Source organism: Crotalus tigris, unplaced genomic scaffold (assembly GCF_016545835.1).
Source record: "Crotalus tigris isolate CLP2741 ecotype Arizona unplaced genomic scaffold, ASM1654583v1 scf7180000017765.3138416, whole genome shotgun sequence".
In the NCBI taxonomy this organism is placed as follows: Eukaryota; Metazoa; Chordata; class Lepidosauria; order Squamata; family Viperidae; genus Crotalus; species Crotalus tigris.
Genome location: NW_024096620.1, coordinates 2,272,959 through 2,290,015, shown reverse-complemented (window position 1 = coordinate 2,290,015; position 17,057 = coordinate 2,272,959). Strand labels below are relative to the sequence as shown.

At 35.0% G+C, this 17,057-nt stretch overlaps 1 protein-coding gene across 2 annotated transcripts in view; it reads left to right on the top strand.

The window, feature by feature from the left end:
* The first annotated feature begins 1,173 nt into the window (after nucleotides 1-1,173).
* Nucleotides 1,174-17,057, top strand: part of COL1A2 (collagen type I alpha 2 chain) — a 50,949-nt gene continuing 35,065 nt past the window's right edge. Inside the window, exons 1-10 of one of the 2 annotated variants that reach the window (XM_039341495.1) lie at nucleotides 1,174-1,460; nucleotides 5,227-5,237; nucleotides 5,723-5,740; nucleotides 6,736-6,771; nucleotides 10,241-10,324; nucleotides 10,757-10,813; nucleotides 14,381-14,425; nucleotides 15,286-15,339; nucleotides 15,775-15,828; nucleotides 16,220-16,273. In XM_039341495.1, coding sequence (XP_039197429.1) covers nucleotides 1,391-1,460; nucleotides 5,227-5,237; nucleotides 5,723-5,740; nucleotides 6,736-6,771; nucleotides 10,241-10,324; nucleotides 10,757-10,813; nucleotides 14,381-14,425; nucleotides 15,286-15,339; nucleotides 15,775-15,828; nucleotides 16,220-16,273 — 483 coding nt within the window. In that variant the 5' untranslated portion in view covers nucleotides 1,174-1,390. The remainder of the gene's footprint in view (nucleotides 1,461-5,226; nucleotides 5,238-5,722; nucleotides 5,741-6,735; nucleotides 6,772-10,240; nucleotides 10,325-10,756; nucleotides 10,814-14,380; nucleotides 14,426-15,285; nucleotides 15,340-15,774; nucleotides 15,829-16,219; nucleotides 16,274-17,057) is intronic. The other variant, XM_039341494.1, reaches the window with a different exon arrangement.

The following is a 17,057-nucleotide window of genomic DNA, read 5'->3' as shown; positions in this document are numbered from 1 at the left end:
AGAGGAGAAACCAATCAAAATACTCTCAGAAGAGACAGGAGGAGGTAGAGGGGCTCCACTAAAATAACTACAAAACCAAAGAAAGCAGAGAGTGTGAAGAAATGAAGTATCATGTATACATGATGTGTATATGGATATTTGCACACCAACATATAAATCCCTGGACTGTTATTTGAAAACTGGTGTCCTCAACTTGGGCTATGGTTGCCATTGGTTGTATGTTGTTAAATGTAAAAAATGAAAAATCTGTTTAAAGGAAGAAAGCCTGATAATGGTGATGGTGATGATGATGGTAATGATCGTGGTGATTATGATATATTGTGTATGTGGGTCATGAACAAACACAGCAAGAGGCAAGAGAAGGTTAGCTAGACAAAATAATGGTGACACAAAATATAGCAGGAACAATATCAAGCGCCACTTTATAGCTGGAAAGCATAGCCACGGGGGCGTCCAGAAAGTGCCAAATATCCAACTCTCCCTCGCTCCGCCTTCTTTTGGACAGAAATCCCAAACTGGCTTGTCTCAAAGTAGCTCCCTTCAAAGGACCGGGAGGAAGAGACTGGATTGGCGGGGGATCCCAGAGGAAGCGCCCTACAAGAAACGGAAGGGGGGTAGTAAGGAGGGAAGAAAAGGGGAATAAGGGGGAATAAGCGCTTTTTGCAGGGTCGAAACCGTCGAGCTTCTGCTTTGGTGCCTCAGTTTGAACGCACAATTTCTCTGTTTCTCTCTTCTCCCGCCTTCACCTGGATGGTAGAAACTGGACAGCTCCTCCTTTGAACGCGGCGGCGGGCTCCACAGCCTGCCTCGCCGCCTTCAGTTCCCCAAAAGGGCCACAGACTATGAGTGCGGGAAGATGAAGGAGGAGGAACGGAGAGAGAAAAAGACCAAGAACTCAGACAGCCGCATTCTCTTTTGTAAAGCTTCAAAATGTCCACGTCCTCAAAAAGAATGGAATCAATTTAACATTCCCACCTCCGGCCCGCCCCCTTTCCTCCAAGCAGCCCACCCCCCTTCCCCTTCCCCCTTCCCCGCCCATCTTAGAGACGTCCTCCCTTCTCCATCTCCAGATCCCAAAGTAAGGGATAGGTGGGGGGGGGTAAGTCACGTGACGACCACGGCTCCTCGAGCCCACCCTCCTCCACTAGCCAGTTTTGCTAATCTCCTATTGGCTGAGATGCGTTCCACGACTCTGCCGGAGCAAAGAAACTCCTGCCATATAAATAGGGCCGTCGAGGGCTTTATTATTTTAGCATCCAGGGCAGCAGGTTTCTGCTAAGTTTGGAGTTACGCGCCCCACGACTGTATGCCTGCGTCCCTTAGATAAAAGCTCACCATCGACACCCAGGGACTCAGAAACACAAGGAGTCTGCATGTCTAGCAATTAGACATGCTCAGCTTTGTGGATACACGGATTTTGTTGCTGCTTGCAGTAACTTCATGCCTAGCAACCAGTCAATGTAAGTGCCTTTGGGTCTTATTTGCAATAGGGTGGGGAACGGGGAAATTGAAGAAAGGAAGACTGACTTGGGATTGAAGTACTGAGAAACTTGTTATAACGGATACTAGAGTACAATCTTATATATTTTTAATCAGAAATACGTCACTCAATATGTCGGAAAGGTGCTTTTTCAGGAGGCAACTGGATTTCCTCGTTTTTCTTTGAAGACGTTTCGCTTCTCATCCAGGAAGCTTCTTCAGCTCTGACTAGATGGTGGAGAATGGAGCCATCATCCAGACAGAGCTGCAGAAGCTTCTTGGTTGAGAAACGAAACATCTTCAAAGAAAAACAAGGAAGTCCAGTTGAGTCGTGAAAAAGCACCTTTGGGACTGAGAGAACTAGTTCGAATAGTTTTGACCATATCCCACCGTTTAAAAACAAAACAAAACACCATTTGCCCTGGTAAAGCGCCATTCGGACAGATTCCTCTAGGGTAAGTAGCGTAAGTATCTTAGTTATCCCTTTGCAAGATTAGAATTGACAAAAGGCCTTCTTGCTTGGGTCGGACGCAACGAACAGTTAAGATTGATTTAAGACTTAATGAATTTTTCCTCCTGCTTTTCTTGGCTTAGATCAAGAGATCCTGGCCAAACGCCAAGGCGACTGTCTGTCTCCTCCCTCCTCGCTCCTCCTCTGGTTTAGGAAAGAGAGTTGGAGTTTAAAAGAGAATCCAAATTCGAAGTAGGAATACAAAGAAACGACTTGCATTCTGATTAACTTGGAGAAATAAGAACTCCTAAAGTATCTTTAGAGAAATGTTAACGTTATTGTTCATCTTCGTAAGGAGTTTAGAAAACAAGAGGTGATAACAGTTCGCCCTCTGGGCGTTGTACATAATCGTTACTGAAGTTGCTGAAGATGGTGTAAGAGCTCCCTCTAGAGGAAAACAGGGGGCAGAGCAGGTTAAACTGTAAGCATCCCTGAGCTTGTAAAGATTAACAGTTTTTAATAAGAAACTTTTGTGGGAAGTAATGTTCCTAAACAAGGAAAGAGTTTGTTAGCAGACCTTTCATCATATTTTTTCTTGGAAAATTCTTTTAATAAAGACCCACCAAATAAAAGTGTTTCCTGATATTTTTATCAAGAACCAAATTTATATGGTGGATGGATATTTTAGTTATGGCATATTAATCTCAGATTGCTTTTACCATAAGATTTTAAATGGTTTTATAAATAATATTCTAGCAAATAATCTTAATAAGTAGTGTCTGGTTTTTAGTAAATTATGGAAAGACAAAATTTGATACTAGCAATTAATTCAAGATTAATTTCAGCAAGTCAATATCTTCTTTATCTTGATACAATAAAATTAAAATGAATTTGCTGAGGTCCCCAACTAAAGCTAGCATGGATTTAAATTTGTGGCTGCCATATCTAAACAAAATTTTAACAACTCTTCTATGGGCCTCATTCCTAGAACTGTAGACAAACATTGGAATTACACCTAAACATTCTGTATAATTCAAAACTTATCAGAGCAGTCAGTTTAGGTATGCCTTTAAATCCATGCACAAATGTGATGTTCCTATTGCTCATTAACACATCCATTCCCCAATTTTTGGGAAAAAATACTTTCCACTTTGCATAATGCAAATCCTAGCTCGCTGCACATAGTTGGCCTTCTTTGATTTCAGACTCTAAGAATTATCTGAAAATTCCTGCACTATAAGCGAGACTAGAAAATTAGTAAACAGAATAGCTTGGAGAAGAAATGGCGAACTACAATTAGATCTGGTGAAATCAATTGGCTGTAAGAGATTCTATAATGTTGAATAATTATTCAGGATTGAATTCAGCAGTACTTCTTTTGTTTTTTAAAATGGCAAAGTCATTTTTCTCCTTGCCACTAGAGGACATCCTATAGACCTAATACCTAATATTATAAAACTGAAGCAACGTTTACAGTATTAGGTATTAGGTCTATAGGATGTCCTCTAGTGGCAAGGAGAAAAAATGACTTTTTCCAACCAATTAGTATTTCTTTCTACCATTTAGTTCTCCTTCGCTTCAGGTTTCACTTCCGAGCATCAGCTTTTCAAAAACAATATGTAGCTTTATTCAGACACCAGACCTAAACCATAATTATAATTTATCCTTTCACCAAAGTAATTATATATATATACTTGAGATAATAAGAATTTGCTAAATTAGTTACCTCCGCTATGAAGTAATGATCTGATTCAAATCAGTCATCAACTTTAAGCATAATACCGTAGTAATGTGCCAGCAACACTATTAAATTTTAGAATAATAACAATTACATATTTCAGAAAGGAGGAGAATGATAGGGGTTTTCTTCAAGAAGTTATCTGAAGTATAGAATTAGGCTGTCATTCTAAATACATTTAGAATGTAATTTTACAAGCATTTTCCTGAAATTACATACTACTGAACTTAGTGGGGTTACTTCAGTGTATGACCTGCCAAGAAAGGCCCATTGAATGTAATTCAGCTTATTTCTGATTAAGTAAGATTCCTGAGCATTTTTTGAAACTAGGTAGCAGAATTACTAACATGATGGGTTCATGATGCATCAATACATATGTGTTGATACAGGTTTGATACATAGCATAGCAAGATCCCAAGAGATCTCTGTCACAGAAATGTCTCATTTTTTTCAGGTTTAGCTATATTACCCAGTAGCCAGAGACAAATGTATGACAAATAAATTGTTAACAATGTATATATCAAAAGTAGTTTCTTGCGGTTCCAATTTTAGTGCTAAGCTGATAGATTTGGCTATTCAATTATAAAAAGAATGCCCAAACAAAGGAACAAAACCAGAATGTAGACATTTCAAATGCATTAGATGATAACGAAGTTTCAACAATATAGGATCTACTTAGAAGTCTTGTGCAAACTTTGTTTTTGAAACAACTGGCATCTCATTGATGCCACATCACAATCTACATCTGGAAAGGTAATTTGGACAAAAGTCAAAACCAATTGGCTTTGGGAATCCAATTGGCCTTCATATGCCTGGAAAATGTAGTGTGAAATTGTTTCCCAATTTTAAAAAGAGTATTTAAAAAATAATAATTTGTGAATTATTTGCTAAATCTCAATTCCCAAAACTTACTATTTTGCAATCATATTCAATTTGTTCTCATATCTGAAAGGATGTGAAATAATACAGTGAACAGAGAAGGAATTTTCCGTGCTTAACAAAATTAGCTCAATGTTACAGAAATAAAGATAAAAATCTTAAGTCTGAATTATTTTGCATACAATATTACCTAATGAATTTTCTTTATTAACATGATTCTAGCACCCCAGGAAAAAAAGTTTATGTAATCAAATTCTGAATGATCAAAAAATATTGGTATAGATATTTAGAAGGTTTTCCATAAATTTGGATGCATCTTGAACCTAACACTCTAGAGATTTTTTTTTTTTTTGAGTAATATGGTTTATATATGTCCAGGTTTCATAGTATAAAAAAAGTCAGGACACATCTAGGTTTATGAGTTTCTATCTATGGAATTTCAAACATAATTTTTCATGTTATAATACATTTTATTGAACATATCAATTGAATCAAAATTCTTTGTCAGAATATGCTGCAAAAATCAATTCTAAATAAGCTTTTTCTAAAGAAAAAAAGACATGATATATTTGTATTTCCTACAATCAAGCATGTCACGGTGTAAAATGCAGCACTTCAAATGTAGAACTGGTTGCAAATTAATACTAACTATCTGTTTCTTCTTGTTATTTTTTTCCAGATGTAAATGAGGTCAGTATAATTATTTTAAAATATAAGAGAGCATTACATAGAAATACCAGATGGCCTTTTTTGGGTGTGAGGGCATGGCTATTTACTAACTACTATTTTCAAAATGTACTTGGGTAAGCTAATTACTAGGTTTCGTGAGTATTGCCCCAAATATACCCATCCCTAATTTCCTAGTGGGCTGTCCTTGTAATAAAAAAAAGTACCTTCATATGTGAATGCAAGATTAAGAGAAGAGTCACATTGCATGCATAGTAATTTCTGATGTTCCTTGCTAGCTTTTGGATTAGGATTGTGAAGCATGAATGAATTCAGGTATGCTTTTTAATAATACCTAACTTTTGTGACACTAACTTGATTTTTTGTCTTTTCAAATTTGAAATTGTTTAGGCTTCTTTGTATATAATAATGATTAATGCTAACATCTAGAATGCAACATTACTAATTTAATACTTTCCTTTTTTATTTTTATTTTTATTTCTTTCTAGGCAACGGACATACGGAGGGTAAGCAATTTTAGGAACTTCTTATATAAGAATTATAGATTAGATTAAAGGACAACTGATGCTTATTGGTACAAATAAGCCTTTTTAAAGTACAAAATTACACTGAATGCAATTTAAAGTCAGTCCAAACACAGAACCAGAATTTGGAAGTAAATATTTTAAATTCTGAATAGGTATAATTAAAAATGGCTTGCTTTCAGAAGTTATGGGTGCCCCATCACTGGATTCTTTCAAGAAGAGACTAGACAGCCACTTGTCTGAAATGGTATAGGTCTCCTGCTCATGCGGGGGGTTGGACTAGCTGACCTCCAAGGCCTTCCAACTCTCTTATTCCATTAGGATACTACCGAGATTCATATTTAGTTTTGTATGATTTCTCTCAAATAATTGTTAATAAAAACACTCTTCATTGAAACTATGCTTTAGCATAAAGAATGGAATTTCAGCTGTATTAGAGTCCAACAATTTAAGTTTACTTAAATTGATATTTGAAATGATTATTAATACCCTTAGAAGAAAAAGACTTCTAAATTATATGCTTGAATTCTAAATATAATTTAGAAGCATTTTTCTTCTAATGGTATTATTAATAATTTCAAATACCAGATTAATTTCATGATTTAAAAATATTTCTAAGGAATATATTCAACTGCTTTGAAGACTAAATATATAATAAATGAATACTAGATGTCTAATGATTGGCACCCCTAGAAAAAAAATAGTTTTACTTATATATATTATACATCTCCACTCATTTTTACAGAAGTTTATAAGTCATCTATTAGTTTGTTGACCTGATTCTTGAATTAAGTCTTCTCTTGATAGAGAAGTTCTCTTGAGAGAGAACTATATTTATTAATAGAGTAGCTTTATTAAGAGAGTAGCTTTTTAATCTATCACATTTAATATCAGATAGTTATTATTAATACTGCATTATTCTCTAAATAATTATTTGAAGGTTCATTTCCAATTAAGATTCTTTATGTTTTTTTCAGGGTCCAAGAGGAGATAAAGGGCCACGAGGAGAAAGGGTAAAAGATTGTTTTCCTTTGGCTGTATAATATCTGAATCATTTTTATTCAAATAGGAAAAAGCACAATCATTTGTCCTGTGGAATGCAACCAACCCCTAGAATATATGTATTAATATGGTGTCTGATTCACAGTTTTCCAAAACTGAGTCTTAATCATGTATATATGTATGTATGTGTACACAGATATACACACATGCAGTTTAAATATCCTGGCACTTTGAAATCACAGAATTGGATCAATGCTATCTAAATGAGGCTTCAGTCCCCTTCACTGAAGATGTTTAATGGCACTAAAATAAGGGTCTTGGACTACCTAAAAACATCCGTCTTGGCCACTTGTCTTTTATGTGCTGCAACTAAGCCCTTCCCATTAATCCTTCTTACTCGGATGTATTTGTATGACTGTATGTTTTCTTATACTGTATTAGTCACTTGAATATAGTTCTGTGTGGAATGGAATCAATTTATTTGGGAAAGCAGATATAATTTAGGGAAGCACATAGGATCTGAGGGGAATGTACAAGTTTATGTCAAAATTGGGACAGCGGAATCTTAATTTTATAGTTTGAAAAGTCAATGGCACAGCTTTATTATTCACAAAATCCTACATCAATATCCAGGATTGTTCAAAGAGTTTTCACCAAAACTGCATCTGCAGATTATTTTTATGTATTGGGAGGATTTTTGCTTATTATAATTTAATTAATTAATGGATGTTCATGGGGTGTCCAAGTGATCAAAAATACAAAAGAATCAGATACATTTTCCATAGAAAAATTTCTAAAATTATTGCTACAGAATTCACATGTTACAGTGACAAAAGCCTCACTTCTCTTTAGCATACACTCATAAAATTCCTTAGTCCTTATATACAGAAGATAGACATGATCCTGAGTTCATCAGTGGCATCCCAATTATGACAGAAAAAGTCATATATAAAACTTTTGACAGCAGCTTCTGCCAGTCACTGTCAATAATACTGTACTAATATTATTAACTGTTAGCAACTACTTCAGCTTAAAGCAGTTGCCTTTTTTCCTTGAGATTCTATGGTTTTAATGTAGCTATGGAATCATTAATATTGGTATCATAGTATTTTGTAGACAATATAAATCTACAATCTAATTTTGCTTCCCCAAACTAAATTGTAGGTCATTTCTGTGATATAATTCTTATGACAAATACTCCCCCCCCCCACATACACACGATACCTTATGATGGTTTTGACTCCCACAGCCTCCAGCCAATAAAATAATTTTATTCCTAATATACTTGGCTAATAATTGAGAAACAGAATACAACATCATATTGTAAAGTAACAAATTAAGAGAGTAGCTCTTTGTCACAGATTAAATCACACATATTTTAACCTATAACTCTGCATGTGTGTGTGTGTGTGTGTTGTGCATATGATATTGGTATATGTATCCAAAATCATATAGGAGCATTATTTGCTATATGCAATGTTAAGCATGACTATGATATGACATAAGAAGGTAATATGTCCCAGTGAGGCTTTCTACCAACCATCGTCAATCCAGTACTTTTCATATGTATTAAGAGTGCAGCTCCCATAATTCCTAATTAGCACAGAATTCTAGCTATTAGTCTAGAGTCATTTAAAGTATGCTCTTTTTTTATAATTTTAATTTGCTAACAATGAAATAGGCACTGCTGTTTGGTATTTAATGTGTGTAAGCTAACAATATTCGTATTCAGAAAATGCTATACGATCCACCAAACAATTACCCAGAAGGAGCTTGACAATAACTACCCTCCCTCCAAGTTTAAGAGTAGGTGTTACCAAACTTTTTAAAGTTGGAACATGCACTTGGCGAAATCAGAATAGATTTAGTGAAAATAATGTGCTATGGAAGTGTTTTAGCTTAATAGTCCATCAGAGTTTTTTTTTTTACTAACAGTTTGATGGAAGGTCTTTCAAATCAGCCCCATCTCATGCAGTGCAGATACTGTAAAGGGGCAGCATAAATTATTAAGGATCTGAAAACACCATAGTATTATGTTGGAAGTCATTTTCAATCTATCAGACAATATAATGATATTTGTTAAGCTCTCCCTATCTTAGGTCATGCTAAGTTTAAAAGAATTTTTGTATACCTCCACCCTCACCATTTGGAATAAAAGTTGGGCATTGTTCATAGGTATGCAAAAGTCTATTAAGTTAAATAGTATAAGTTCTATTAAGTTCTATAGTTTTATACATTTATGAGTAAACAATGCTGTAATTATTAGTTAGCCAAATTTTCAATGTTAAGATAATCTCCATTTATTGTGGCAAACAGACACATCTTAAAATCATGGAAGTGAATTCAATATTTGATTAAATGTTTTAATAGGTTTCTGTTAAACTAACAAGCCTGAGGATGACCACTGTAGCATCCCATGGTCACATGATCAAAATTCAGATGATTGGCAACTGACTCATGACGGTTGCAGTGTCCCGGGGTCATGTGATCACCCTTTGTGACTTTCTGACAAGCAAAGTCAATGGGGAAGCCAGATTCACTTAAGAACTGTATTACTAACTTCATAACTGCAGCGATTCTCTTAACAACTCTGGGAAGCAAGATTGTAAAAATGGGACAAAATTCACTTAACAGCCATCTCATTAGCAATAGAAATCTTGGGCTCAATTGTGGCCATAGGTCAGGGACGCCCTATACTATCACTCCTGCTGTTGTAGATGAAATATCTGTCATTTTGTGGGAACAAGCCAAATGCTCAAATATCTAAAAAGCAAATTATCTTCCTCTTAAGTGACACTTAGGAATGAATGCCCATACATTGCAGGGTCAAAGGAATAAATAGGGCTGGCTCATATAATTACACCATGATAGTTAAAGGTTATTGGAATATTTATCACAGGATGTTTAGGTGTTATCTTCATAATTATTCCAGTTTCTAAAGTAGTAGCCACCAAATGAGCTCAAATTACATAATTCATATTCCTAGAATATTTGCCTTTTGTCATATTGCCTGGGAATTGTGGGAAGTGTAAGGTGTAAAGCAAATGTTCACAAAAGATTGGTGTCAAACCTTTCCCAAGACAATGGGAATATTTCTTTTTCTTAGGTACTGCCATAAGCTGTCCTGAAGTTTGAGACTCCCATCTGTATATAGTTTTAACTCATATAACTTCACATAAAATTGTCCATGTATTAAAGCCTCTAGGGATTCAATCAAACAATTACACTCATTTCTTTGGGAGGCAATACCATTGACCTCAATATGACTTACTGGTAAACAGTCATGTCTGGGATTGCATCCCTAATCTTCCAGTTTTCTTGAAATATAATGTAACATGAAGTTTAGCTATTTGTAACTTACAAAAAGTATGAAGCTAAGCAACAGACTTTTTGTGCTGAGCAATAACATGAAGTCTATGAAATCTCCGCTAGTTTTTTCATTTTTGCTTTGTTACTGATTATTATATTTTTTCCCCCTAGGGTCCAGCAGGTCCACCAGGCAAAGATGGTGAAGATGGTCCACGAGGTCCTCCAGGCCCCCCTGGTCCTCCTGGTATTGGTGGAGTAAGGCTTCCAACTTTTTATTCTACTGATGATGCATTTAGGGTCTAAGGATAAATATTTATATAATACCAGAAAAGTCACAAAAGACCCATAATTTTAAAGCAGGAAGTATACATTTAAATGTAACTTTTCAAATGTATCTCGGATGAACTAAAATATGTGCTTCGTGTAACTTAGAAACATTTAAAGAACAACTATTTAATATACTGTTCTCCATTTTCATTCTTCCTTCACTTTACCCATTTAAGAGCCATTTGATAAGTTGATGTTTCAAAATCCCAGAAAATAAAAGTTGAATATTTATTATGATACAGTAATAATCAGACTCTTAATACCATTTAATAGGATGGAATTGTCATGCCTTTTCCTATGTAATTATATTTAATATATATTAAAATAAGTATATTGATACCCATTATTATTCATTTACAGAACTTTGCTGCTCAATATGACATATCCAAATCAGCTGATATGGGCCCTGGACCTATGGTAAGCAAATGTTTCATTTCATATACATCCAAATTGTATCAGTGGATGCCTCCAACAAGACCAAATGAAATCAGCAATAAGGCTTCGCAGCATTTCAGCTAGGTGATGTAACCCAACATAAATTAGTGAATTATGGAGCCATTTTGACTTTTCAAATACCATTAGAACCCAAACTATGCTTGGCAGCGGTACACCAGTCAAAACTGTCCTCTACAAAAGATAATTATTACATAATTATTAGAAATGTATATAACTGCGGTATTCAATAGCTGAATTTACAGAAATCTATCTAGAAATACTGTGAAACCATGCCTGTAATGCTTCTGCTAGCTGTGATTCAATGAATTTTACAAGAGATAGATGCTCTTTGTACCCCTTCATTAAGAGATTACCACCTTTATAAGTATTACAAATATTGAAGTGGTTTTGATACCAATTTCTAATACTGCATTTGTCTTCTTACATGTTACAAACACATGAAGTTGTGAGAAAACAGCACTCCTTAATAATCTCAGAAAAGTAATACTTGCTTAAGAGATACAGCATCTAGACAGAAGATCCCAAAAGCATTAGAAGGCAGGAACAGCTTCAGAATTCTACAGAATTGGATAGTTTGTTTCCAGTTTGCAAAGAATATCAATCTAGAATCAGCTTAAGTGAATTTTCAATGTACATATTTTGTTTCTTCCAGATTAGGAAAGGGTATTATACAAAAGACCCCCAAACCAGGAAGCCAGCATTGCTTCAAAATATGCAGTTCAGAATAAGTTGTTGTCTTGGCTTAGAGTCACATCCTAAACTTAATGCTATCTATATTTATTTGACCAGGAAGCCATATATAGTGATTAGCTTATGGTACCATAGCTTCTCTCCATGTGGTTGCAGATGCTGGCAATAAGCTTTTGAGCAATGATCTTATGGTTACCAGTTGTCTCCAACTTCCCTCATACTTGGCAGTTTATTTACAGATATTTTCTGTATCCTTTCATATATGTGTGTTTAGAGAGATGACCTAATGAATTGGTTCATCAAATTAAAGAAATGTCCTAATAAATTGGGACATCAAATTTACCTTCTCAAATTAACCAACCAAATTATCTCATCAAAATATATAATGTGGCATACATTCATTGGTAATGTCACTTTTGCATAGTCATGTTCTATAATTCTATAATACCTATATTGATCATAATGTGGAATTGCAAACCAGACACAGTTTTTAGACAAATAGCTCCCCAATCAAGTGTATCAGGACACTCAAAACCCCCATATAAAGTTTCAACTCATTTAGAAGGCAAATGATAGGGAAATCTGCATTTTTAGTTTATAAACCTCACCCACTGCCTTTGTCTACATATTTTGGAATGAGGTTATCAGAAAAAATCTGTTGCATATTGCATTAAAATATTCTTCCAATAGAAGAGAATATTTGTAGCTCAGGGTTAAATTGTAGGGTCCTTGGTGTTCTCTGAACTTAGTTGTTTTCATGCAGATGTTTTATTGCCAAACTAGGTGACATAATCAATGGACAACCAAGCTCAGAGAGCACCAAGAACCCCGCAACTCTTGTTTCATTTATTGGACAGGACTGAGCTATATATTCCATATATAGTAAAGTGTATCAGTAGTTGTGACCTCTGGTCTTGGATCTCATTGAAAATAGAGATAATATATTTAACCCTGTAGAATATAGGGTCTAGCAGTTAAGCAGAGACCAGGACACTATGAGTTTTAGTCTTGTCTGATGCTTGAAAGCCAGCCAGGGGACTTTGGGCCAGGGTTGTTGTTGTGGAGAAAATAGAATGAGGAAGGGGTATTAGATGTCTTCAGCACCTTGAGTTATTTATTAAAAAGTAATAAAGACAGGATAAAAACCCTTGAATAAATAAATATTGTCACAAGTGTAATGTAATATCAGCTTCGTTTATAAAACAAGAAGCATACCAAGAAGTGTGGCTCCTGGGAAAAAAGGGAGAGGGGGATATTAGCATCAATTCACTTAGGCTTCCCTTTTATGGACTGCAAACTTTAACATAAATATGCTTAGGAAATTTCACAAAATTTAAAAAAATATTCATGCTCTCCCCCTTTCAGTTACCTGTGACCATTAAAATTAGCATCTCTGGGGAACTGAAAACCCTCGAAATTGTCATGGCAAGGACAACATGGAAAACCTATATTATCTCGGAGTGAGATCTCTGCATAGCTTTTTTTTTTTTTTTCCTTTCCTGGCATCACATTGTTTAGGAGAATCCACTCCAATGTTACAGAGACATTTTGGGAAAATCAAGAAAGAAAGAGAAAGAAAGGAAGCTGGATTGAGAATGTTACTCTTTTAATTAATGTTCAGATTTAAGCCACATTGTAGTTGTTGGGAAGTATAACCAAGGTTTCTGGATCAGAGAAACTATATTCAGAAAGCCTTTGTGGTAAATGAAAGTGATTACTGTCCTAAAGTAAAAGGGCAGAATGAGGAAGGAAGGGCTGCACCGATTATTATATAAGTGGAACAGGTTTTATTTATGCAGTAGAAACTTATTTTCTAATTCCAATTCTTTGGAGAAAATTCAAAAAGTTCATGGGACATTAGAGAAAGGAAGAAGTTTTGATCTATCTGCAGTATCTGTTACTCTGGTTGAAAAGCACTCTCCTATTATGGCGTATTCTTAATTTTGTCAAACCCCAATGATGAAAATCAGAAGGTGCTCCAAGCAGTAAGATTTTCAATTTACAGCCTGATTAGGAGGCCATTCTGTCTTTTTGTTCACACAGCTAAAAATCTTAGAGGATGCAGAACAGCCAGAAAAGAAAAAGGGGGAGAGGAGAGGAATTTTATTGAATTTTTGTCAATAAAATAATATTTTTGTCAATTTACTGAATTATATGTGTGAAATTACAAGATACCCCTGGGATTGCTGTTATAGTTCATTTTTCTATACGCTTTTTCTCATCTTTCACAAGCTCATACTATGCTTGACAAGAACTATTTGACATCAGAATACTTTTGCTGTTAATTTGCACTTCTAGTATAGTGAGATCCGCTGGGATCCATACTTATCTAATCCAGCTCAAAGTGTACCATTTCTGAAATCAAAAACTGTGCCTCCCATTAAAAAATATTCTTTCTTCGAAAGCAGTAAAGTTAGCTGCCACAGCAGCAGCAGCAACAGAGAATCATGCAAAAATACTATGAGGATTTATTTTTTTTTAGACAAAGCCAGCCTAAAATACAAATGTTAATTCTCCTCCGATCAAAAATAGTGGAGTGCTTAAATTCAGATTAGATAAACCAATGTAGGGATTAAACATATTTTCCATCAATACTATAATAATGGTCTATTACATGGAAAGAATAAGCCAAGATTTGATTTTTTAAAAAATTCCAATAAACAAAGTCTTCAGTTATGTTGGTTCTCAAACCCAGTAATCCTCAGACATTGCCTTCATTGTTATTTTTAATGCCAAAAATACTATTTGCTTAGACAAACTATTACTATATATTTCATGACAGATTATCCAGTCTCTTATTTTGATATGAATTTGACCTTTTAAAATACCTTTTTTCAGGGATTAATGGGACCTAGAGGCCCACCTGGAACCAATGGACCCCCAGTAAGTATATTCTGATCACTCCCATTGATAGGAAAGGAGTTTCATAAGCTATACCTATCCAAAAGCATGAGTTGCCAATATGAATGACTCTGTTACTTGCAGTGTGACTATAGTGTTCCACATTGGCAAGTTCCATATTATAATCCTCAATTGGTGATCAAATATAACACAACTTCGAATTTTTCTAAATCTTCTGCCATGGTAAAAAAAAATAATAATATCCTCCCTTGTTTGATTCTTCTATTTAGCCCATTTTCCCATTTAAGCTTTAATATACCTGCTAAGAAGGATAAAGTATACAGTGGATGGCTTTATACTATTTACTCATCCATAGTATAGTTTATCACAGTATAAATTTAGCCACTGGGCTTTGTAAACTAGTGTTTATGCTTAGCAACAGTATGAATCACAAAATGTGATTAAAACAAATCATGACTTAATAGAATGTGAGACCTAGACAAAGTCCTCTTCACTATGACATGCTTGGCATTTCCATTAAATTATAGGAATAATTTGGAATATTCCTTCTGCCAAAACAGATTAGTAGAATTCTCCTCTATTATCGGTGTTTCTTGGTCACATATTTCTTCTACTGGAAAGAGGGGGGAACAATCTTGAGCACTTAAGAATTGCCTCAAATCGGCAGTATATAAATTTAATAAATAATAATAATCTGATTCCAATAACTCTGCATGGTCACAGCTTGGCCACAGGTTTTCCAAATTCATCATTGTGTCATTGAGCCCTGTGTTTACTGGTTGAGTCAGTTCAAACTATTCTCCAGGCACCTTTATTATACAAGAATGTGTACTTTGCTTTTTCTCACAAAAATTGAACAACCTGCCTTTTTTCTATTCTAGGGTTCTCCTGGCTTCCAAGGTCCTTCAGGTGAACCGGGTGAACCTGGACAAGCCGTAAGTAAAACAATGTTTTACTATAAGAGCAATTCCAATTATTAAATAACTGTTTCATTTCATCCACAACACACACATTTTAATAGCCTACATAACTCTACTGCACATTGTTTTGCAGGAATTTATTAATTTATTTTTTTCAGATCTAAATTATGTAAGATTACCTGTGAAGTATGAGATCTTGTTTAAAAGGAAGTTAAAATAATTGCATTGTATTGTCTTGTATTAATTGAACATTGATTTTAAATGAAGAAAAATATTGAAAATTGGATTATGTAATGAGGAGCTATGCCTTCATGAAATCTAGAAACCATCTGAGGGAGAAAGGATTCAGAATTATGATTTTGATTTAGTTAAGTCACCATTCAAATGCAGGATAAAAGGATTGACATCTCTTAATTCTCATCTTGTTTCAAAATTAATTTTTATCACTAGGGACCCCAAGGTTCTCGTGGTCCAATGGGTCCTCCTGGAAAACCTGGTGAAGATGTAAGTATTCATGAACATGTCATGATTTTCACTAGCTGAATTTTATAACATGCTTGATTACAGTATTATGGAAAATATGCAGAATAATCTCATGACACAAAAATTAATGGAGATTTTGCATGTATATGAAGAAATAATGAAGAAATAATATTTATACCTCTTAAAACCTAGAAACAAATAACAAAAGTTATTCAGACTAATTCATGGAAATCATGGGGTCAATGGCACAGAAAGCCATCTGCTTTCCAGCCATCTAGTGACTTCTTTCTGCATTTAGTTGACTAATGTGGGAACAAACTGCTGGATTAAATGGACCAGGTTCTGCTTATGTTCTTAAATACAGGTTTAATTAATTTGCATATTAAAAAGTCAGTTGTTCTCTCCTTCTTAGGGCCATCCTGGAAAACCTGGACGATCTGGAGAGAGAGGTGTTCCTGGACCTCAGGTGAATATTGTATTTGAGAGTGAAATTATTTGTTCCTGATTTTTATTATTTTAATATAACCAAATTCATCATTGCACATAATGACAGAAATTCTAGAATAGTTTTCTCCAATCTGATGCCCTCCTGTTATGTTCAACTTCCAAAATTCCCATTCAGAGTGGCTAATGTCTATACTGACTGGGGGGGGGGAGGGTTAAGAGATCCAAAATCCATCAGGAAGGAATGCTTCAATATTCAAAGTCTATAATCATAATTAACAGCTAAAAGCCTCTTTATGAAAAAGAGAGGCAATAGCTCAATGGGAGAGCACATTCTTTGAATCTAGTAAATCTTGCTTCCTTTGCTGTTTTTTTCCACATCAAAGTTCCAAACTCTAAGTAAAGGAATAAAATCCCTTCTTCACCTTCTTCAGACAATATTGGATGAAATCAAAAATTAGTTCCATTTGGATCTGGGCAGTTTTGCACGCATGTTGCTCACACTTGGATGGGCCAGTGACTATCTCAATAAAACAGATAAATGATTTGTTACGTTGGCAGGAGATGAAACTTGGCCCACTCATTGTCTATCTGCCACTTCCATCTGCCTGAATTACAGTTCTTACTGCAGTGATGCTGATCAATGCACATGCATTGGATCTAGCAATAGTGCCTGTGGAGTAAGTCAGTATATTTGGAGATCTTATAGGTATTTCTGGAAAAGAAAAGACTCCTTTCTAAATTACATGCATAGTTATTTAAAATTCTAAAAGCTGGTGACTTGTTAAACTCATAGCCTCCATGCA